Source organism: Nothoprocta perdicaria, unplaced genomic scaffold (genome assembly GCF_003342845.1).
Source record: "Nothoprocta perdicaria isolate Ctin4 unplaced genomic scaffold, notPer1 scaffold_10, whole genome shotgun sequence".
Classification (NCBI taxonomy): Eukaryota; Metazoa; Chordata; class Aves; order Tinamiformes; family Tinamidae; genus Nothoprocta; species Nothoprocta perdicaria.
In genome coordinates this window covers 8428415-8453481 of record NW_020454094.1, presented here as the reverse complement: position 1 = coordinate 8453481, position 25067 = coordinate 8428415, and the positions used below count along the sequence as shown (strand labels likewise).

The following is a 25067-nucleotide window of genomic DNA, read 5'->3' as shown; positions in this document are numbered from 1 at the left end:
ATTAGACTCATGCAGTTACAGTAAACGTAACACATACAATGGGAAATTCAAAAGTTAGAGACACAGATTACTATGAGAAAGGGAGGCAAGTCTCTTTTAGCTGCTGGAAACACAAGAGCCCAGAGTATGGTCTGTACTGCATAAGTATTTAACTATAACTGGAAAAATGGAGGGCTCTGGTGTTCTGTATCTCTTGAAATACTATAAGGTTCACATAGTTATGAGATAAGAATGCTCCCACAACCACGGATTTCCTATTAAATTATGCTAGTCATGTTCACAGACTATTGTGCCAGATGTGAGGCATAAATTATTGAAAGCACTGACAAAAACTAACAAGATGGACAAATCAGGGTGCAAAAGGAAAGGCAGAAACCCAGGACTCCACAGTCTCTCCACACTGTCTGCGGTGACTTGAAGCTGTTATCTTAAACCAGATTTAATGCAACCATGACAAAAATCCTGTGAACATATTCAACTACATTTTGCTTTCATCTGCCCTTTTTCTTTTTTTCCCTGAAATTGCTTAATTAAAGCAGTCTTTGTTTTACGGAAATAATATACAAAAGTATTAAAAGCAGATGCAAATCTGTACAGAGGCCACCATCAAACCATGAAGATACCTCAAATTCCCTCCTCCTGACCATGTTGGAAAGGAAGTGATATTGGGAACACCTTAATATAAAGCATCCCCATTTTGCATGTGAAACAGCTTCAGCAGCCGGTGTCTTGACACGAATGAAGTTGTGAAACAAGTGCCTGCTCATAAAGGACCCCAGCAGCACAGCCTAACAGGCAGCCTCGTTAGCAGGCTCAACAGGGTGCTCGCTGACTAACACCGCCTCAAGACCTCCATTTCCAGGACCACCAATCTCACGCCTTTCACCGTTGTTAAACTCACTTCAATCAAGAAACAAAACTCAATTATAAGCTCCACCATCCAAAGCGAAAAGAAGAAAAATGCGGTTTGGAACAGACTGTGACAGCTGGAGTTTCAGAAGTTCATTAAAGATACTGCGTATCAAGGAATGCTATTAAAGGCTTGGCCTTGGAACAGGCTGGAACTTTGTGTTACCTGATAATTGTGTTTCATTTGGCTTGCTGGAGGCTTGCTCTTCAGTATTCTATTTAGTACAATAAAAAGGCAGCTGAGGAATGGCCCCAGAGTTTTCTGTTGTTGGCTTAAGATGAAATGAAACCAAAATACTGGAATTAATTATGCGGTTCCTGCTGTCTTTATTCACTGGTGATCATGAATAAGCACCATCCAAAGCGATGTCTCCTATCAGATAATCACCCAGTTGTAGACCCAGCATTTATTAAAGGAGTACAAAAGCAAAATATTACCACGGCATAGACTTTGAATTTCAGAAAAGAAGTGCTGTTCAAGCTTCAGACCTTCTGGGGACTGGGGTGGACTCAGGACACGCAGATTTACAGAAAATTAATCGGGAAACTGGGAGAGGCCAATTGAACAATTCACATTTCCTCCACAAAACTCTGAAATCTCTTGCATTTCCCAGAAACAAATTCTGTTCTGCCCTCTGACTCTGCAAGAATTAAGAACTAAATCTGAATATTAGGAGCTCGTGTCACACATGAGTGGGAGTGCTCTAATTTAGAGCCATTTTCTAAAGAAATTACTAGCCCGGCAGCTTGCAGATAAAAAAAGTGTTACTGTTAGTCATCGAGATGGGCCCTGACTTAACATATTTTGGAAGCTCTTGGCCTCCCCAAGGTTCATCTCTGCTCGCCTGGCCACCCTCTTCTCCATTCCATGCTGCTCCCTGCTCTGCCCACGCAAATGGGTCAGTTATTCCCACCCCACGAAGGCTCCTGCTCTTCCTCCTGCAGAGATGACACCTGATCCAAAGGGCAAAAGAGGACTGGGTGAACAAGGCTGCCTATTTTACAACACAAAATAATAAAAGACAAACCCTCTGCCACAACACCACGCCCTTCCCTCATTTAACATCCGCTTGTTGGTACAAAATCTCCATGGTTTCTAAAATAAAGATCATCAGGGGACTAATTATTATACTTGAAAAGGAAAGAATCCCAGTGCTGAACAGGAATGTTTCCCAAAGTATATCCCTCCACTAGACAGCAAAGGTTGGATTTGAGATGCTTTTCTCATTGACCCCAAATCACCTTTTTGCAATGTAAAGGTTCAGCTTTTCAAGTACTTCTGTAAATCACTATGGAAAGGCTGAGGAATCTCCAAGTCCTGTGCACAGGAATATACAGTATCATGTGAATGGTGCTGGGCTTTCCTTATCTCTGCCTGTCTAGGAAGGGATCACAAGCCAATTTATGGCTGCAAAAAGAAAGGAAAGACTATATTGGGACTATATTGTATTGATACAGCTATTAGTAAACTGCCACTGCTGTTACCTTATGCTCTAGTGGGAAAAAGTGAAGACAGCAATGCTGGCAGGATAGAGGACAGCTGTTCAGTAGGAGGATAATGCTTAGAAATTATGTATTCCTGAGACTTAAAATAGATATTCAAGTCTCAAATAAAGGTATCCTTCCTCCTTCTGTGCAAATATTTTCCTGTGCAGGATTCTGGAAGCAAACAAGTATTTATCTCCATGGTGCTTTAATCATCATTGGACACAGACACCAAGATGTTTATCACCAGAGTATCTTACCCATCTTACTAACAGTGCACCTTCAGAGCCAGGCTCCGCAACTGCAACCTGGTTAGAGTGCAACACATGGAAGTTTCTCATTCAAAAAGCCACTAAGAGAAGCCCTGGGCCAGAAAACTCTGAGGAACTCCAGAAGTACCCAAGTCCCAAGGGCCAAAACAGTGCCAAGCAGAACATCCAGCAACAGTGAAGGCCTCAAGCTTTGCGATTCCAACACACCATAAGGAACAAAAACCTTTCCCAATGCACTAGCAAAGACATATGACTAAACGCACACAGCTAAATTGTTCTACAACAGTTTCAGGCTTGATGTCTCAACTCTTCATTTGCAAGATCTCAAAAGAACCTGACGAGTACTCCAGGGATATCTCTTTTCTCAGGTTTAACTGCAATATACCAAAGACTAGATCAGCAACATGACAGAAAAATAAGATGCCCATCTGCAGAAGCAGAATACTACTATGACTCAAAAGCTAGCCCAGAACTTTGTAAGACCCTTTTGCTATGATCTTGCCATCATCACATCCTTCTTTCCCCTCTCTTGATAATTCTGCTACACCCACTTCTCTGCATCTGCTTTTTCGCATCCTACACATCCATCCTCAGCTCTACTCCTCCTTTAATACCAGCTTTGCCCACACATTGCCCTCTGGTAAGCACGACACTGGTGCTCAGGGTGAGAGATGAAAGCAGCCCTTTTCCAAAACTTGCCTGCTATGTCCCAAGAACATCCCTCCATTCACTTGCAGCCAGGTAAGAAAGAATTAGAAACCCACAGAAGAAGTTAAGGTACTCCAAAGAGTTGTTGAAGACTAAAAGGGGAGCATCTTAGCTTGAGCAATTACTATGAAGAGTTTAGTTGTCCTATCACCAGAGTAACATCTTATAAATACCTGCAAGAGAGAAACCCAGGCTTTCTCATCCTCTCAGAGCAACAACCTAGTGCCCACAGAGCCATAAACCAGATGGATGCAGTACACACGCCACAAGTTATTCAAGTAGAGGGCACATCAAACTGCCAGTTCAGGGGATCTGCAAGACATGTCCCATCATACAAGACCAAAGAGCCTGCTAGACCTTAAACTATTAGGCTGAATGTTGCAAGTTTTGCCTTTTTTCTTAATTTTTTATCTAAAATGTCCATGCTCTTCACCTCTGCTGAGTGTCCTGCCTTGGGCACAATGCTTCCTGGAGCAGGAAATATATTCCAAGGGCATTTTTAACTGCCTTCTTGATAACTAATGTTTTGAGCCCATCTCACAAATAAACTGAGAAACAAGTTAGCTTTAAGATAGAAATAGTGGCCAATTTTGCACAAAAGTATTTTTTTTACAATGTGCAACAAAACAGGGCTGAATTTGAGTATTTTGTCACCACCGTCCCACGCATTTGTTGACTTTGTCAGATACTCAATTTCTTAAAATATAGAAAGAAAAACACTCTCAGAAAAAATAACCAAAAATAGATTTGGGGAAAGAGATTGTGTTATTTCCTAGAGAAAGGCATTGGAGTATAGAAGATAGATTAACAGCACATCTTGATTCTAAGGAATAAAACACCAAGCATCTACCCAACATTTCAAGTGATAATCATGAGTTTTATTTGTGGCCATCCAAAAATCGAGTGCAAGATTTTTTAGAAGACTTCATAAATGATGACACATCCTGAGACATCGAGGCATAATTGATGGAATTTATTTCCTACTAGCCTAGAAATTCATTTACTCTAATGCAACATTTTCTAGAAGACTTAAGTGAGGATAAGACAGGAGAACACGCTTTTTTTTATACTGACAGCAACAATAAAACCTCTCTGCTGGGAAGAAACCTCCTCCTGAGTTTAATATACAAAATAGTTTGAGCTCAGATTTACTAGATCTCTAAACTATTGCTTTTCCTTACAGAAGTTTCTTCTTCTCATTCCTCAAGCAAACCTATGTTCTTCAAACTTATATAAAAACTAATGTAATTTTCCCATTTCCTTCTGGCCTTGGGGATTCCAATTAGAAGAATTTTAGCATGAACATAGCAAGGCAAAGAACACGGTTTTATAAAAAACACCTTTTAATAGATTTCCAGTGTCAATAATAATTGTTTTCCTAATCCAGTAGCACATCTACGCATGGATCCCACTGTCCTGATCTTTCTTCTATCTCTTTTATTAACCACACAAGGACCCACCTCCAATTCTCCTCCTGTCTCCAGCCCAGATGCACCCTCACACTGGCTACCTTAGGGCCCTGGCTCACAGGCTCTGCATCTTCCCAGCTCTGATTGTGGGCAGCTTTCAAATAACTCTTCCCGGGAAGGTTTGCCCAAGGGCTTCACTAGTTTTGAGCCCAGAGGGCTTCTCTTCAAGGCCACGTGCTGGAGTATCTTGTGTTTACGCTTTGAAAGGAAATGTGCAAAGTAAATATCTGTAATCCCCTGAACAAGAGAGCAAATTCTTATCTAGTGCTTTGCTATACATGAAAAGCAGTGTTGTTTCCAATGTTCCTTCTATTCTATAGAAAAGCATGTGGACTCTTGTCACCACCACATCCCACAGCCCGTTGCATAACCTGATTTAACTTCAGCCAGAGATTAGACAACCTGCTCCCATGGCCCAGCCTTTATTTTCTTACAGGAAACAAATTCTTCTTTTTACTTTTGCAAACATTAGGATTAAACAGACCGTCATCCTCCCTGCTGTTATGTCCTTCTTTCTCAACATAATTTAAGCACAAACAAATTCAATGACATTAGACCAGTTCCAAGAGCCATCACTGCTGGTCACTGCATGTAGCATCTACTGCTTGGCAAATCCTCAAGCCAGGGATAGGTGTTAACTGGGACAGCAAGGCAGAGATGTAGGAGCTCTGCACTGCATATCTTACCCCTCTGCCTAGGGCTCCTTAACATCTCTTTAGAAACACTTATTAATACAGACCTAATGTTCTTAGGGCATTCTTAGCCTCCTGAAATAGCATCAGTCCTGCCTTGTTTCTCCTCTTACTTCTTAAAATTAGTTATTTTAAAATTTAGCTATTTCTTAAATTTAGTTTTCCTTCTACTGTTTTTGACTCCATTGCTTCCTCTCTGCACAGCTGAATTACATTTATCTCCTCACAGCTGCTGATGTAAGCCTCATTTTCCTCTACTCTCCATATCATTTTGCCATACTGAGATATCTCAACTTCAGAGAGAACATCACTGTGTCTCGAGTGTGCAGCTGAAACCCAAATGCACAGATCAGCAGCAACTTTTCATCCCTCATGGTGAAAATCTCCCATTAGCAGAGAGTTCTGGAGACTCCAGAAAGCAAAACTAACACAGTTATCCCGAGCCTAAGTGCTGGCCTTCTACATCAGATTTTGTCAGGGACCTGATTTATGATGTAATTTCATTTTCCTGAAGCAAATAAAATCCAGAAGCCCTTTGCTTAGGCACAAAATGGTCACAATAAAGCCAAGTTGTCAACGATGCAGTCATTTAAATGCTATCAACTGCAGAGATCACCCTTATGGCCCTTGAAGACAAAGGAAGAAATGCTAACCATGCAAGGGACAGATCCAATTCACTAATATGAGCTGTGTCTGAAAAATAAGCTATTGCAAACGGCACTATTTGTAACTGAGACTTCTTTAAAACTCTACATTTTTATTTCTCATGTGTGCAAAGAACATCTGCTTAAAGTGTCAAGATAAGCCACAAGAACCTGGAAGCCTAGGATTCACTGGTATCCCTTGCTGGATCACCCAATTAACTTTTCCACTAACTAAAGTCTGAAGCAGACACATAATTTCATTCTTTGGATTTCTATCACATAATATGCAATAGCTTGGTATATATTTTACAGGCTGTTCTAATTAGACTTACTCTATCAATCTGGAACAGCAAGAAAAAAAAATCATGAGAAGTGGCCTCACCTTCCTGCTCAAGATTCAACACACAAGGCAGAAACTTGTATTCCATTTAGACTAAGATATTTTGTTCTTAATCATGAAGACAAATCAGAGACCAATCAGTAAACAGTTTCAAAAAGAAAATAAAAAATAATCTAAGCAAATTAATATTTCCTTTTTAATTTTTAATCAAACATTTCCACTGCCTGTGCTAGGTCTCATTTATTCCGCAAGCTCATAGGGCTTTGCTTTTTATGGAGAGAGGGCTCAGGTGCCACAGAAACAGCCAAATGAACTGCAGTGGTTCTAGGAAGATGAGATACTGCCCATATGTTCAAAGGACACCTTCCTATCTCGCCCATCAGCCGTGATGACTCAGCTCTGAACCATCTAAGGTGATTCAGCCAGAAGGTTCTTCTATTCAAAAGGCAAAACGCCTCGCCAGCTTGCACTTGGTACACAGCATCCCAGCTAATCCATGGTCTGGATCCCAACAACAGGAATCTAGTGCCGCTTCGAAGATCTTCAAATCCACAGCCAATTGAGATGATGGTAAAAACAAGGAATTGGCCAGAGATTCCAGGACAGGAGCAACAGAAGTCAGAATAACCAACCCAGTACCCTACCCATCCAGGCCACTTCCTCTCATCCGCCCTGGACAAGCTAACAAACACTCTATTTAAGCTCATGCAGAGAGAGATTAAGCACATTACACAGGTCAACCCCTAAAACAAATAGATGCGCGGGAGCCAAGAATTAAACTCATGACTGGAGCTGAATGCAGCACTTGTAGCTCTGTGCCACCTCTTGAAAAAATACCTAGCCACTTCAACCATCTCTAAGGTATCACACACGCAGCCAGAATAGGTTGGAAACCCTCGGAAACCCCTGGAAACCCCTTGGAAACCAACCATGCCCCGTGGCCCCTCTCCTGAGGGGCAGAGTGGCTACTCACTCTGCAGGCAGTCGGCGTTGAGCAAGTCTTGGCACTTCTCGTGGCACTTGACTCCGCATTCGGCGCAGCGCATGCCCTGCCGCGCGATGCCCCACAGCAGCCCCTCGCACTCGTAGCAGTACGTGGGAGTGGTGGCCGTCCACACTTCGAAGTTGTGCGGGGTCGTACAGGAGATGGGGTAAATTAAGGCTTGCAGTGTCTTCTTATAGACGTGAGATTTCTAAAACAGAGGAAGCAGCATTCACATGGGTGACTAAATCTGTTTTTCCTGGTTATCACGGGTTTTAAGAGAAAACACGAGCGGTGCAATAAATCCATACTTTTGAGGTAGCCAAGTTCAGCAAATTTTTACAAGCAGCAAGAAACATCCTTTCAAAAATGATTTGCAGACATTTAAAAAAAAAATGGAAGACGAAAGAATTAAGGTTTGTAGACAAGGAGAACCTTGCATAAAACTGCTTTCACACAGTACCTCCTATGGTAGATAGCAGAGAAAGAAATTGTAAAGATTCTATTTTCAGTGCTATATTTGACACGTTAAATTCTTTTTTTTTTTTAAAGTTTGTTTGATTTCTTTAAACAAATTAAAGCAGCAGCTTTGCAACTATATTTTTAGACATCTGTGAAGCTGGCTCTACATCCAGAGCTCAAAACTCCTTTAATTTGCTTACTAAAAGTTACCAGGAGCCATGCAATCCTCCCACTTACCAGCTCTTCATCCTTGAGAGATGTTCTTGTGGCCATTGCTGAGGTAATTCCGGCTTTCCGGGACTGGACCAGTGACTAAGAAGGGAGAGTTTATTATTCATTAGCAACATTTAGAAATGCTTTGGCATTACATGTGCAGAGATGTGAGCAAGGGGAGAGTCTGTCGCTCCAAAATGATACCGAAGCAGCAGTCTCTTATGTTCAGGTTGGTTCCTTAAATCTTGATCTTAAATGATGGTAGCCCAAATACCAGCAGAGTGAAAAGCATATTCAGAAAGGTGAATTGTTTCCAGCTTGTTTCCATCTGTCTGCAACCTATCTTACTCTGGCAGATTTTGATTTTCTTTCTTTGTCCATCAACAGTAGACAAAACTCTTTGTTCACATCTCCACTTAGATGTTCTGGTAGCTACAGTAGCATTGCTATTGCCTATGGTGGGACTCACTATTTAACCTCACTCATCCAAAGGAGATTATTTCATCAGCTTATAACATATGCAACACTCCCAAAGGGGACAGTGAAAGGATCAAAACAAACAGGGTGAAAGGGAACAGCAGACAGGTAGGGAGCACTTGCTTGAATGTGAGCAGGTCACATTCACAGGCCATCACTGAACACAATGAACAGCATTTCCCCCTGGAACTGCCTCCTTCCCAGCACAGCTGTGCCGAGTTCTGCAGGTTCTGCCTTTGCAGCTCTGCACCCTGGTGCTTCTTCAGCGAGCCACTCCAACTGGACCAAGGCAAGAAGAAGAGCTGGCAACATCTGTGTCCAAGTCACCAACGCCCAACAACCACCTCCATCTATGCTCTGATTCATGCTACTTGAAGACAGGCTGAAAAAGTTCATTCCATCAGTGATGTGGTAGGACAGCATGCTGAATATTCATGCACTGCAAGCTCAAAATAAAAAGCACAATAATGGAGGGGGGGGGGGAGATAAAATAACTTGTTTCTGCTGAAGACTTCATGGATAATCTTTAACTCCACTTACCATGGCCTGTGGAGAGAGAGAGTGAAAGCATACAAAAGAAGCAACACAAGTTAATGCAGTCCTTGCAGAGACTTCAAAGACACAAGCAGTCAGTAAAAGACATACCAGGCTTCCCATGCATAAGTTGGCAGAGCGAGCTGTGTGCTATCTTTTCGTGGGAATCACAGGATATGGAAACCTTGGTCTTGCAGCTCTCCGAGCATCTCTCCCAAGTGCAAAGGCACTGCTCGTGTTGAGCACCCAGCCAGCAGAAAGCCAGTTCATCCCACAGAAGCCTTATCTCACCATATCACGCAAGCATATGAAATTTGTCCTCATTATTTGTTTGGGTCTTGTGCTTCCTCAGTACAGAAGCCTACTGGCAGTGTTGCAAATTACTTTCAAAATCCACATATGCTCTGTTTATCTGTCTCCTGAAATTCTGGTCGTCTTTCCAAACCTCACATGGGCAATATCAACTTTTCCCAAAGCTTGGGTCTTTTAGGAAAGCATTTAAAAATAATGAAGGTTTAACAAGTAACCCATTTAAAACAAGAATGTTAAAAAAAAGATACTTGTCTATCAAATCATACTTCTTTTTTCTTCACAACTCATAATGCGTTATTTTAAGAATTAGTTTAATTAAACTGGAAGTCTACATCTTCTGGAAGTTGAGGAACATCAGCACAAGTTTAACGAACACCAACATGTGTAACCAAGTAAAGCCCTTTGAAACAATGACCATCTCCGCGGCAGAAGAGAAATCTCTTACCAGATCACTGACAAGTGGAATTGGCTTTTTTTTGCGTAGATCAGGCATGCTATCAATGCCATAGAGACCACCCGCAGGCCTGGAAATTCAGGAGAAAAGTGAGAAAAAGGTCTTAAAAAGTCATCTGGCACAACCTTATAGAACAGCAGAATCACAGATGTGTGGCATTATTTCACACCACAGCTTGGTCTGCAGCGGCTGATTCACACACACTTGGAGAAACTTTTTGTTCCTTAGGTAGAGCTCAGCTTGGTTTACTATAGGCATTGAGTGCCATGTCAGGAAATTTGGAAAACATACTGGCATCAGTGTTTCTCTGCTCCTTCCCCTTCCATTAAATCCATCTTGTGGCTTTTATGATTTTTTTTCTTCTTAAGAGGGGAAAAATTGCTTTCCCAGAGGAAGCAATGCTAGCCAGAACCGAGATGGGTTCCAGAAAGCAGACACTTATGGTAAAAGCGATTAAGCATTTATCTCTCTGTATGCAAAAGACCTTTCTGCAGCGCGTTGGTGGCTGAGGGAGAGCATGTCAAAATGGATCAGACCTGGGGCACCTCCCTGACATCCCATGGCTGAGTCTAGGCGAGAACCTACCTAATCCTAGCCCTTAGAAAAGGAAAACAAAACAAAAGCCCTCCCATCTGAAAAGAGGTGTTAGCAATTCCAGCACAGAATAGCACCGTGCTCCAAGATGGCCAAGAAGCCTCACAGCACAGCCTAGCAAGAGGCCATGACCAAGACTAAACCAATCTAATATATATAGGAACGCGCCGCAGTGCTCTAGGAGTAAAACTGCCTTTTTTGACAGGGTGTAGGAGGGTGACGTGTCCGGGCCACAGCTGAGAGACACCCGCTGCTGGCTGAAGGGCTCTGGTGGGAAGGAGCAGTCACGTGTAACACCAGGAACACCAGGAGAAGCTTTGCCTCTCCACGCAACATTAGTCACAGCAGCTCTGCAGAACTAGGGTGGGTTTTAATGCTCCTATGTGGTGAACAAAACCCATTCGGTCACCCGAGCTGTTCTGCTTGCCGAGCTGCAGAGCTGGATCCCCAGCTGGGGACGGGGGACACTCAGGCACGAGACACACAGGGAGATACCTAACAATTCACTTAATTGGAACTGCTGGAATCTTTGGCCGAGGATTTCAAGTTCACTACCACTGGAAATCCTTCCACCAAGGCTGATCGGTGTTCTTATTAATCACAGAGTGGTTGAGGTTGGAAGGGACCTCCAGAGATCATCTAGTCCAACCCCCTGCTCCAGCAGGGACACCCAGAGCACAGGGCAGCATCCAGGTGGGTTTGGAGACCTCCGGAGAAGGAGACTCCACAACCTCCCTGGGCAGCCTGTTCCAAGGCTGATATCCAAAGACAGATATTAAAGGCTATCCTCTTTCCAACAGAATATCCTTTGGCCTAGGTAACACTTCGGGAATCCTTTCTGGTTTACGATAGAAAAACCTGACCCAAATTAACCACTGATCAATACCTGCATAAAAAGTTTATGTTGTTAAAACTCCTTACACTGGAATGGAACAGAAAATTCATCCATTTGCCCTGACTTTACAAACCTTTTCTGACACTAGTGGTGGATATTGTTTTAGAGTAAAATAAATATCAGAGACAACTATTAAGATGATGTGAAGAATTCCAGCACTTATTATATATTTATATAAATAATATTACATTTTATATATGGTATTACATTGTTATTACTGCAGTGTGATTAATAATTTTAGTTGATTAATGTCTGCGAGATGAAAAGATGCAACCGAATACACAGATGCAAAAATGCAGATGCAGAATCCAAGTACACATTACAGTTGGGAAATGACTTTTCTTCTTTAGGATTTCTGATTTTTAACCCAACTAAAAGGATACAATAAGACTTTGATGTTGTCCAAGGAGGAAAAAAAAGAAAAATGTTTTATAAATTCAAGATAAGCTTAAACAAGTTATTGTGCTTGAGAACATATCTAGCTAGCGACTGGTTTGTGCCACATATTTGTGACACTTAGAAGTGTTTGTACCTGCAAAATAAAAAGAACAACGCCTAAACCAGACTCTAATAGATGACAAAATTATTCTAAAGGTGCTTGCAGCCTCTATGAAGAGATGCATCCAAATACTTTAAAAAAAATTACCTAGATAACTTACTGTTAGGCTATAAATACAAAAAAAAGAGCTTTCAGCAAGTTCTTAATTTTCCTAATTATTCAGTTGTGTTTTCAGATACCTGAATCTCTTTACTCAAGCACAAACTTAACTTTGCTCAACTAGATTACAGTTTTTGTACAGATAAAATTATTGATGGTGCATCATAGAGGCAAGCTGTAGCTATATATGTAATAGGATAACTCTGCTCTGCAGTATATGTAATATTTATAGAGCTATTACAGCATGCTATGTTAGGGAGCGAATAGCATCTCTAAATGAGGATGGTGATTTATTGGTATTAATATACAAATTATATAGATATGAGAAATTACACCCAGAAACTGGTCTATAATATCCACTGTACTTCTTTTTTAAAAGCTTTCTCTCCAAAGGCAGTACTTACAGAGAGGAAGCCACTGTTACCCTATGTTAAAAGTACATTTAGCTTGAAGCACATGTTGATAGTAGCTTCATCACAGAAATTTTTCTATTAAAACTTGAAAATTTCAGCAAGCAAAGTGGTTTGTGATGACGAGAATTGGTCACCTCCCTCAAAAACCTCCACTTTTCCAATCTTTCTGATAGAAGAACAACTGCAGACATAAGGAAGTGGTTAACGTACTTTAGGGCTAATAAGCCACAAAGTGGCTAACGGGAATTAAAGCTTTACCGGCCACAAATGCCTCTTCTGGAAATCCCTCGCACGGGGAGCCAGAGTGAATACACCAGACTTTTGTCAAAACCACATTAGCCAGCCCGCTTCATTGCGTCCCACAGAGCAAGGAAAGATTATAGACTAGAGCAAGCGTTGCCTGGCGTTGACAAAACGCATTTCAAGCATTTGAGGATTGCCTTTGTATTCATCTTCCAAGCCAAGAAATCATTTTATCGGTGGGCAGCAGTAAGCGCGGTGCGCCGGCTCCTCGTTAATGCACGAGAAGGTGCTGTTTATAGTTGGAATTAATCACTGTCTCCTGCTCGGGGTAATTGCCAGTTCTCCAGCAGCAGCAGCTCGGGCTCCGTAAGCAGGCGAGGGGGTTGCCAGGCAGCTCCCGCATCCGCAGGAAGCTCCCCGGCAAGGCCCGCGCTGCTCAACAACTACTCCCCGGGCAGAAAACGGTTGGAACGAAGCCTTTGGTTCAACTTGGTGTTTTATTAGCTGAGCTTACTTCAGTAGCGTGAGAATTAACTCGTTTGTGAGCAAAGCCGATCTCTTGGCAGGGGTTTTGGGACAAATTTGCTGCTAAAACATCAGCACCTAACGAGCTCCCCCACCACAAAAGTGTCTCGCTCCGATCGAGATGCACTTAGTACATCGCCCTTAGTACATTGCCCAACAGCTTGGGAAAAAAAACATGCCTTCTTTTCCAGAGAGGATTCTAGGAAAGCCACCGTGCTGGCATCTATTATGCGGAGCATCACGCTGACATTAGACATAATCAGAATTTGTCTGCTTCGTTTGCCGCGACGAGCACGCTGCAGAGAGCACGCACGCAGCCGCCCGCCCTGCCCCACCAAAAAAGAGGCATTATCATTTCTGCTTTATAAATGACTAACTACAACGGGCTCCAGAATTACTCCAGCTTCATCTGCGTGGTCATAAAAAGCACTGCAAAGCCAGAAAATTTCTCCAATTTTCCCCAAAGTTACTTTTTTTTTTTTTTTTTTTTTTTTTTTTTTTATAAGAGCAAAGCAGTCATTCTGAGCGACTTCTCCCGTTTTCCTGATGCCAGCTGTAACTGACTCTGGAAAAAATAAAAGACTCCTCTGCAGACTCCTCTCCATGGCGCTCAGCAAGGATTAGTTACTAACTAGTGCCACAAGCACTTGACCCCATCACTGAAGGAACTCATTACACACTGCACTTACAACCTTGCTCCCAACCAGAGACCTGCCAAATACCAGAGCCCACCTCAAGCTGCTCAAGAGGTGACTGTGATCCATAGCAGTAGTCTGGCTCTATGGGACATATCACAGAACATGCCATGGGTGATTTCATTATTAATTAAAACAGCTATTAAAAACATCAGAAGTGTTGCTTCTACTTATGATTAATTGGGGATCACTAACCACGGTGTAACTATAAACATATGGAAACAAGATCTCCAGCTATTACTTACCCTCCTTTAAGCCAAGGTGGTTTTGATGGATCAGCCTCATCTTGATCCTTAAATGGAGGAAGGGGAAAGAACAACGTGAAATTAGTTTCTGGAAACATCAGAAAATGTTATTGGATTATAAGCTGAGGAGAGAATAACAGCTCACACTGCATGCAGGCAAATGCATACAGACGTCCATTCAAGCACCTCAAGTGACCAACACATCAGGACAGGTCCTATGGACACAGACAGGCTATGTAGCTCCATTAACACCTAGAAGTGGGACCAGAAGAGCCTGTTCAGTGCACCTCCCCTTTCAAAAGGGAGCGTTGAAGACCAACGCCATGACTTGTTGGAGAGCTCCTGTTACTCTAGGTCACAGCTTACGTGAACATGGTCATAAATGAGACAGTACAAATTAAAAGCATCTGTATGAAATGGATGATTCATCCACGTGAAACTTCATACAAACACATACGAGCTTTCTTCAGCAAAGGTCACGTTAGCATCGCTTGCTCATGCTCTGACGTAAAGACTTTTCAACTCCCCAAGTATGAAGTTTCCATTGCAGCTCCCATCATGGGCATTTCATTTCCAACAGGCAACAAACAAGGACAGTCGCTTGCAAGACGATTACAGGAGAACCAACACGGGCAGGCATGATAGAAACCACTACAGACAGGTTGAATTCAAACCATGTTCTTGTATTAGCATAAGAGTGTATTTAGAGGGCAAAGTCTTGTGTCTTTGAACATCTTAAAAGGACTGATTAAAGTTGAGAACTGTTTAAATACTTAAAACATATCTGGGGGAGAATAGTAAAGATCATACTCCTTGAAAGGACAGCTAGTTTCCAGCACTAACCCACAAGCAAGCAGAACAGATGGCTAACACCTAACAGCCCAACCCCAGACCATCCTGTCTGCCAAGAGGATGGAGAAGCTCTAACTTGCACCCCACAGAAAATAAACATAACAAGATCTTCAATCTGCAAAAGCACAATGTGAGAATCACCACAAAGTAAAGAAGCACCCACCAAAGCATAAGCTTCAGTTACACGCAAGATAAAAGGATGTAGCACCAAAAGAAAGGTCTACCTCTTATCTCCTTCAGATGAGCTGTACAACCTGGGGGTTGTTCACAGGCAACAGAAGTCTCATAGTATCAGAAATAACAAAGAAAAAAGAGCTGGAAGTCTCAACCTGTACAGCAACAGGAGCCCAAGCTTTTTATTCATCACTCCTACAGCTCTGGGGCCATGCAGACCAGAAGACCAAGTAGATTTTTTCCCCGCACAGGCACAAACAACATGACACTACCCAGGACTTCCCAGCTTTACCACGTGCCTGCAGAACCAGCAGGAGCTCTGCCCCAGAGACACATGTCCCCAATGCACATTTCTCCAGCACCCTGGATAGAGAGTGTTCCCCAAAGGGTTGTACTCCCCAAAACCTCCTTTCCAGAGCCTGAAACCCAGGCTTTGGGACAGAGCTGGACCAGCTGCTGGTCAAGGGCAGGGATTTCAGGACACAAGTGCAACGAGCTCCTTCAGGGCACAAAAGGGAGGACATCCCTACTGCCTCTGAGCACTCAGAAGACTTAGAAGACTCGGAAGACTCTTAGAATGCCCTAAGAGGAACCAAGTGTTACACTGGACTCAGCTCGACACAGTGTCCAGTCAAAGCGGAGCCGCTGTCCTGAATAAGGCAAACAAATGTAGCACCATTTCTCTGGCACAAGTCATTAGTGTAACTTGCTTTTGAGTCAATTTATCTGAGAAATGTTAAACATAAGCTGCCAGTCTTTGAGATGTGGGCAGATCACAAATATGACAGGCCATACTACCACGATCAGAGCTATAAGAGCATCATGAACCCTCTTTTGGGGAGAAAAAGAATATCCAGGTTTGTGAAAGCAGGGATGAGAAGGAAAAAAAAAATATATGATGAGGAAAAAAGTCTCCCAGCTTTTGAGACATGCTAAGTAAATATTGCCAAAAGGTCAGAAAAGTCATGCTTCTCCTTATTCGTCTTAATTTCTTTTGTCAAGACTTGTAGACATATAAATAAAAATATAAATTAAAAAGAAAACCAGAGAAAAAGGAGGAGCCTCTGCAGAGCTGAGATTAAAAATCACCCAGGTATAAAACCACACAACGAAAGAAGGAGCTCTCAGTGAGTGACAGTGTCGATGCAGAGGCAAGGCAGGTGAAGGCTGTGTGGGAACAGGAGCCATCTCCAAGCTGGGGACAAGCAAAAAACAAGATAAAGGTGCACATTTCATAAAAATAATAACTCTTTTGATGTCAACATTTGACATGATGCTACGCAGTGTTAATTAGGCTGCATAAACTGAAAGTGAGTAGGGGGTAAGCAAGAAGCTGCAGCTGAGCCAGCCATGGCCAACGTCATTAGGAAGTTAGTGGGAGTAAGTCGGATACGCTGATAAATCTGCTGATGACAAACACAGGAGAGCTACAGAGACAGAAGAGAAGTGAGAAACCCTATAGAAAAGCAGCTGATGGCAGAAAAGACTGTGAGGATAGAAAATTAAATGAGGTACAAACAGCAAGGTCAGATCCCGCCCGAAAGCCTAATGTGGATTTTACTGCATATGAGGGGTTGTTCAGTGGAAGGAAGGTCGTTTGTGATGAGCAGAACTTGGCTTCATCAAGGGCCATGAGCCACTATGATACACCTATAAAAGGGGAGAGTATCATTATCCAGGGAAAAGTTTCCGTAGAAATAAAAACATGAAATCTGCTGCACAGTACTAGCAAGATACCTTCAGAAGGGCATGCACAACCCCAGTATTCTGTATTAAAAGGAATTCAAATAGGAAAATTGCAAAAATCAGTGTGAGGATGTAAGGCCCATACCATAAGGAGAAGCACAGGACAGTAAAACAGACCTTTCTTTGTTTTTACTCATTAGTCAGGAAAACATACAGCATGGAAGAAGAATTGAGGATACATACAGATAGCATCTGGAAATAAGACCATGATGGGACTGAAGTTCTGCAGTGCCTTTTCCAAAAGAAGCAAACACAAAAACAAGTTTAGGGGGGTGAACTGGATAGTTTCAATGCAAGTTAATGACATGATATGGCACATGGGCAGAGGGCTGCATGGTGACAAAGATGACCCGTGCAGTCCCAATCGTTGCCCTAACGTGCAGGGTCAAAGCAGGCTGGAAGGGGGGCTGTATTACCTACAAGGGTGGCATGCAGTTTAGCATGGTTCAAACATGTCCAGGAGCACTGATTAAGCATAAAAAAGCCACCGTTTCTGCCACTATTGTGGGTAAGAACATGTTATAAAAACACATCTCTTTCCATTTAGAAAAGGCACACGGCAATGCTGCTTAGATGGACTTGCAGCTGGAGAGCTGCTCACAGCAGGGTGCCAGAGAGCTTCAACGGGCAGCCCGAGTCTCACTGCAGTCATGGAGCTGCTCAAATCCAGCAGCCCTGGATGACACTGGGTTTGCTTAGAACCTGGGTGAGCAGAGAAGATGCACCAAGGTAGAGGGAAAGAACTCCCAGATCAACGGTAAGCATTTTGACCACTATCTTTCCCCACACAAATGGGAAAGGAAAACAAAGTTGGCACATGTAACATGTAGATATCCATGCTCAGCACCCCATAGGGAATTGATCTGTGGTTGGTTTCTACTTTCCTCCTTCTGTGCAGCTCTATCACTTGATCTTTCTCCTTGGAAGCAGCCAGGCCAGTTTATTCCAATGTGGAAAGTACTGATGTTTACATCTTCAGTGAGTACACAACAAAGCCCCAAGAAGTTAGAGCAGCAAAGGTACATTAAATGATGTTGCCTATCACATCTCTCCGACGTTTGCATTTCTGATGCTGGTAAATGATAGTTTTACAACCACTGTCCAAGATATATACTACGCTAGAGCAGCGTCTGTCACCCCTAGTAGTTCAGTCTATTAACTCACAGTAAAGAACATTTCAATCAGTTGCTGTGAGGTCTTTGCAAAAGGACTTTTTTGTTTTGTTTTTTTCTTTTTTTGGTTGTTTTTATTGTTGTTGTTCATTTGTGTTTAACCAAGAACCATTTAGCAAAATAACACCAGAGACCAAGTAGCATGAACTTCACATTGTGGTTTAAGCAAGTCAACAGACATGATTAGTTCAGTCACATTATTCAATTATCTGGAAAGAAATGCTTAGTAAAGCCTAAAAAGGAGCCCAGTATGAGTTTTGATTATTCAGAAAGAGCAACAGCTAGAATGACAAGTAACTGGAGAATCTTTTTAAACAGGTTGCAATTTGCACTGAGATTATTTCATATATCAAGCTATTTTGTTGCTGAGAACAATTACATGCCTTGGCAGAAGAACGTCCATTTTACGGACTGAGAAACATCAAAAAAGTCATTACTAAGTCGGGAGAAAAACGAAGAGCATCTCCAGAGCTGCTAGTGCACTCCAGGACAGTTACTCTGACCCTCCATAACAGAGTTTCTGAAAGGTAACCTTCCATCTCATTTAAATATTGCCTGGCACATCATTCTCTTAGATAAAAACCAAATGTAAAACATAGAAAGCTGCACTCTTCAACCAGACATAAGAAAATCAATTTTGACTTTGTGTTTGTTTTAAAGATTATCCTTACCTGTTTCTCAGTATCACATTATTAAACCTTCAAAATGTGTCTTATAGAAATTCAAATCCCTTTGTAGAGTTATAGAAGAATTCAAATCAGGCTAAAAGAAGGAACAGCTCTTTCAATTTCTAAATAAAACTTCTAGGTACATCTAATTAGAACTTTTTTTAGAGGTATTAGCAGAATCAGACAGAGTTAAGTCATCCCAATCAGACTAATCAGTCTTGTCATTCAATGTCTTTATTGACTCACTACATTTTACAAGGAATCCAAAGCTGCAACAAGCCAAAGGATTATTTTATGTTCACTGTAGCAGTGAATCTTCAATAGCTTCGATTCAAATAATGCCTGAAAAGCCATAAAAGAAGCTACTTCCACCTGAGGTCTTCTCCACTTACAGTTTTCCACCTGCCAGATGAACAGCCTAAGGAATCGCTACGATATTTTTGCACCAAAACCAAAAGATGACAGAATTTCACACCAGTTTTGAATTACCTCTGAAAGTGCTGGTGGACAGAATGAAATAAAGCTGTTGATATGTGGGCCAACGAACCTTAGAAATGCAAATTCATGAAGCTCGAAGTTATAATTTGTGTGGAAGCTCAAAGTCAACACAACATTCAGTCTACTCCAGGAAGCTGACTTAACCAGATTCATACAACTGGGAGCAAGGGAGGAGCACAGCGGGCGCCTAATCCATGCAGCATGGATTCAAAGAAGAAAAAGCAAACCAGGAATCAAACAGCCAAAAAACTCCTCTGCAGGAGATGCAGTTGCAAACACAAAGTAAGATTTTGCACAGCAGTCAACAAGAAGTTCTAGGCATCCTCCTGGTAGGAAACATTTCTCTGCTTCTCACAAACTGGTCACCCATCTGAGTGTGACAAGCAGAGGCAACTGGTCCATAACAGAGACAACAGCTGTAGGTATTTTAAAGGGTCCTGTCCTTCCCACCGGGCACACTGCCCTGCTGTCCCATGGGATGTACAGGTAGCTGAAAGGGCCTGGGATCTGCAGCAGACACCTCCAGGCTCCCACAGCCCTGCTGAACCCCAGTGTTATTGCCTGTAAGGATATGTTTGACTTGAACAAAACAGAGATGGAATGGAATAATAGAAAGGAGGAAAAAGTCAGAGATAACTTTGATTCCTAAACCAAGAAGGTGACTCCAACACACAAGACAATTTGTTCTCTGCTAGCACGGTGCCGGCGCACACGGCACGAGCCCCCCGGAGCACTGAAGGGCTCGCTCACAGCTCTCGTGCTTGCTCTTTCCAGAAGGTACCACGCACTGAACAGCTTCTTGGCTCATACACAGCATTAGCAAGGCCCCCGACAACCCCGACATGCTGAAGTGGCTCCCAGCTGAAGCCACCGGCACACGGGACAAGGCATGCACACACAGCTCTGGCAGAAAGAGGTGCTGGTTGCAAGGGACAACACGTACAACCTGGAGCTCTCCTCTACCTCCTTCTGCAAAGAAAAAAAAAAAAAAAAAGAAAGAAAGAAAGAAAGAGAGGAAGGAGAGGAACAAGAGTTAATAGATCAGATTTTTGCCATGAGCTCTAAATATTTTTTTCAGAAAGCGGAGTAAATGTCTTCTGCAAGTTGATAAAACATTCATGCAGCAAGGAGGTTTTTCCATGTGCTTCCTGGGCATACACCAGTTAATTAATCTCTACCAGTTAATCTCTGGTTAAGCTGTGATCAAATTTTACCCATAGCTACACACATATTAAAACATGGTTTCAGTGTTTCAACTCCCATTCTTTAATAACTCAAGAATTTTTAATAATCTTAATTATTATTGAAGTAGAGATGCTATTTATCACACTTGAAAGAATCTGTATTTACCACAAACAGGAAGAGATTTAACCCCTTTTCCTCTAGACTTCATGCACTGTTCACATGTGAAGCATTCCCCCCACCACCTTCTCCCCCCTGTACATTTTTCCCACTGGGAGGAAACCAGGAGCTCCCACGGAACATATTTGGCTTTTGCAAATACCATAATGCTGAGAGAGATTTCCTGGTTTTATAAATCTAAGCAATTCTCCTTGGAGAGGGGGAAGAGAGAGAGAGAGAGAGAGACAGAGAGAGAGAGAGAAAGAGAAATCCAGAAGCCTCCTACACTAGATCTCATATTTATGGATGGGCAATTTCAAAACTAGTAATCTTGAGAGCCACACTCAAAACTTCCGATCCACACATGATATTTTGTAAGTTCTCCAATCAGATAATTCTGCATCTGCATAGAAGAATCAAATTCCCCATGTGCCAATGAAAGAAAATAGCTTCATGAAATAAAGAAATAGCTTCATGGCAACAAGAGCTACTCGAAGTGGTGAAAAAGCTAAAACAGTTTCCAAAGTTACTCTCTCCATAGGTGTAATTACACACATGCAATCACTAAGACAGGAAAATAGAGAAGCTATTTTAACTCAGTCACGAAGGAGCAGTCAAATTATTTTAGCAAACGAAGTGCTGAATTGAAGCTAAAATAAAAATCTTGCTTTCAAGTTTAAAGATGTCATTGCTGCCTGCACAGATCCAGAGCAAAGAGGAATAAATGTGGACCATCTGACAGACCTCACAGTCATTCCTGTGTTGAAAAAGCGGGACACACAGAGCACGCTGTCCTATTCCAGGCAACAGAAAAGCCAGGCGTAGCCAGCCTCGTCTGCAAATATCTACTGATGTGGACAAGCTGAGGAGCCCTAGGGGCCTTTCCAGGCTCAAGTGAAGACCTGTTTTCTTGGGGCACAGACTCTTCTCTACTCCTGCTCTACTGTGACACCAACCTCCCGTCTGTTCCTTTCTGTAGGTTATTGAAACCTTCTCACCTAGGCAACCCCAAGGCCACTTCAGGTCCTTTGTTTTCATCCCTCTCTGTGCAGAGTCACCCCAAACCTCCACATCCAAACTCTGCCTCTCCTGACTTAACTGATCCCATGATTCATCCCTTGGGTTCTTTCCATCTGTCCCAAGCAGGTCCAACCTTCTTATCTCCCTTCTTCCTGAGGTTTTCTCTCTTTTACATTTGAACCAGGTGGCTTCCCCGCACTGTCAGAGCCCATGAGGTCTCCAAGAGCAGGAGACCCATACTCCTCACTCCTCTTTGGCACAGCTCTCGCCCAGCCCTAGCAGGGAAAACCTGGTTTCAGCCCCAGGCTGGAAAACACTGAGGACAGATGAAGTCTTTGGCAAGGCAAGAGCTGAGCGGTAGCAAATTACCAGCAAGAAGACACAAACCACACATTTTTCAAAGGCTTATTCGCTCATTTGGGATAGATTTTCACATACAGACCCTTGACATAGGTTACCACTGCCAAATTTTAACACCTGAGGGCACTGGAGCTTCTCAAGTAAAGGTCAAATTTATTCTTACAGAAACATAAAGCCACGAATCCTCCACTGGGCTCATTTTCAGAAAATGCTGGATTCATTTGGCTTATATTCCATACATGGCTTTGATTTCTGAGCTCCTTCGAGTCAAGGAGGTTAGGGACAAGTTCAGGCTAAACAAAATTTGGCAAGTCACTAAGCAACTGCAGACAAAGATCTCAAATTTTCTGATTATCTTCCATTACAGCAGATGTGCTAACAAGCCTCACCAGTGCTGAAAAGAACAAACCATCAATAGTGACCAGTGCAGTTAAACCCTGATCACAGGATTTTTTCTACCTCACTTTTGAGCATTCACTTTACATTTATAAAAATCTCTACCATGTCAGCTTCTTTTTTAAATATGTAAAGCTGAACCCTCTTCATCACTTCACTTACTCTTTCTTCAAATTAAAACTTTACACAAGCTTGCTCCGATGCTCAGAGATATCCTATTTTTCTCTTTTAACTTCAAATTCAATTATTTACATGCATCTGCTGAGTTCTAAACCATTCTTGTAATTTACATCTCTGCACAACTATAAATAATTTAAACCTTTATGCCAGTGCATCATCTCTGATTCACCAAAACACACAGACTTACTAACACCTTCAAAGTTCTCATCTATTCCTTTGCTGCAGACTGCTGCCAACTATATTTAATGAAATACCTTGAACTGAACTTTAAAATGGACATAAGCAATACAGGGGCTTAGGACAAAAAGCTGCAGGCAGAACTGGGTTTTCTATGGACTTAATTCAGAAACTTCAAGGTTAATTGAGAAGAAATTCCACTTTTAAAGAACAACCAAGACAGTCACCTACAGCTGGGAAGAATAAAAGAAAAAAGCTTTCATTGCACTCTGTGTACACAGGAACATAAAATACTTGCTACACTTTCTCACAACACTCCTATTTCGGGTTGAATATAGGATTAGTTTTGCCTTACCCTGCGGCCCTTGCCAATACAATCATTCTCTTCTTACTTACCCACCAGCTTGTTCCACACTGCTCTAGCACCAGGGTTTTGGTTTCATCTCCTGCCTCCAACTCTAGAAGCACCTGCCCATTTCTATGCCTTGCCTTGATGCTCAGGGCTGCTTTGCTTCCCTGCTCCTCCATGTTTTCTCCCCTCCAAGCTCTCCCCCTTTTCCATCCCTGGTCCAGCTCCTTCCAATACCTTTCACTTTTAGGTTCCCTCCATCTCTCTGCACACATTTCCTAAATAGTGATTCCATCTGACACTTACTGCAGTGACAGCTCCAGTCATGGCTACCACATAGACATGCCTCTGCAAGACCTACTACACAATCAACTACTCATTTGCACATCCTAGAGGTTGTTTTAATTACTAGGCAGAAACACTAAACCAGAGATGCTCAGGAATGCCCGTCTACACCAGAGCCAGACTTGAGACACTAAAATCCAGCTATCATCATCTTCCTCTTAACATTTCAGCTACTTTTCCTATTGTGAATTGGCCTACACTGCTCAAACTCTGCTGAGAAGCAGCATCCCATTCAGTGGAGCCTCATAAATAAGTTAGTAAAATATTTTTGTTTTACAATGGCATAAAGCTAACCCAAATTACTATCTCTTCCCATAGGTCTAAAATTAGGTCATATTTCCAGGACTTGAGCGCTATGCAAACAGCAAAATACAAAACAGGGGGAAAAAAATTATTTTTTGAATGGAAAAATATCAGTTTCATCTATACCATCTCCACTTCAGTAATTTAAACATACCTTTAAAAAAACAGAAACAGGTGTTTAGCCATGCCAAATCTGCTAAAAAAATCTTGCTGATTCTGCTTACTAAAAGCCTTTTGCCATAATGAATTCTACAACAAAGGCCTTGCACCAAAGAAGAAAGCTGAGAGTTGATTACAATTATGATCCGCATATCAAGGTCACTTTTAGAGCAGCCAGGCACAGACTGACAGTCATTTATTCACTGCAGAAACCCCGTGAGGGGATAAAACTACTGGAAGAGGTAACTCTTTCAATGGGCAAAGTGATTATTCTGATTAGCTTTGATGATTGCAAGGAAGAAGAAGGAACAAAATATCTGATACGGGGAAGCTCACAGCAAGCAAATGAAGATTTGAAGCTCTAGTCCCAACATCTGCCCTCCTGAAACATTTGAGCTCTTTCCTTAGCTGTGCAGTGTTCTGGAGAGAGCTGCCAAAACTAAGGAAGTTTTCTGACTCCCTGGATAAGGAGGGAATAGATTGACCTTCATTACAAGGTTAGATTCGTTTGGGTTTTGTTTGTTTGTTTTGTTTTAAACCCAATCATGACCTATCAAAACCAGGTCCATCAAAACATGGTGGTCATTTCTATGCCCCACATCTCCAGCACAGGTCAACCAGCAGTACTTAAGTCCGTTCCAGCTTACAGCTGCTGAGGTCCATGGAAACGTCATTATCTGTGTTGGCAGCAAGACGCACAAAGTTTTCCATAGAAATGGAAAATTTCTTATCTCAAGAAAAAGTTACAAGTTACTACATCACTCTTCTTTTTTTAATGCATTGTGGATTTTTGCCCGCTAAAGCTATAAATCTAGCACATATTAAACACTGAGAACTCCCACTTTGTGATGGAGCCACTTGAAGTCTAAATGCACTCAATTCCTAAAACTGGCAAATATAGCTACTTATAGCTCAAACACACACTTTGTTATCACATTCCCTCTTATATTTAACAAGTAGCCAAGTCACGAATTATGACAAAACCCCTCACACCTGCTATTTGGAAGATACATTACAAACCTGTCTCTTAAAAAGAAACAAAAAATGGGTGAAGCTTGCAGATTTGCATTCTAATAATATACCTATAAACCAACAAACCTGAGCTT

General features: G+C 42.1%; 1 protein-coding gene across 2 annotated transcripts in view; it reads right to left on the bottom strand.

Annotated features, from left to right (window-relative positions):
- UNC13B (unc-13 homolog B) overlaps positions 1-25067 on the bottom strand; it is a 172996-nt gene that overhangs the window by 69663 nt on the left and 78266 nt on the right. Inside the window, exons 2-7 of one of the 2 annotated variants that reach the window (XM_026039772.1) lie at positions 20275-20300; positions 14222-14268; positions 9945-10023; positions 9194-9199; positions 8201-8275; positions 7493-7712 (exon numbers count right to left, since the gene is read on the bottom strand). In XM_026039772.1, coding sequence (XP_025895557.1) covers positions 7493-7712; positions 8201-8275; positions 9194-9199; positions 9945-10023; positions 14222-14268; positions 20275-20300 — 453 coding nt within the window. The remainder of the gene's footprint in view (positions 1-7492; positions 7713-8200; positions 8276-9193; positions 9200-9944; positions 10024-14221; positions 14269-20274; positions 20301-25067) is intronic. The other variant, XM_026039780.1, reaches the window with a different exon arrangement.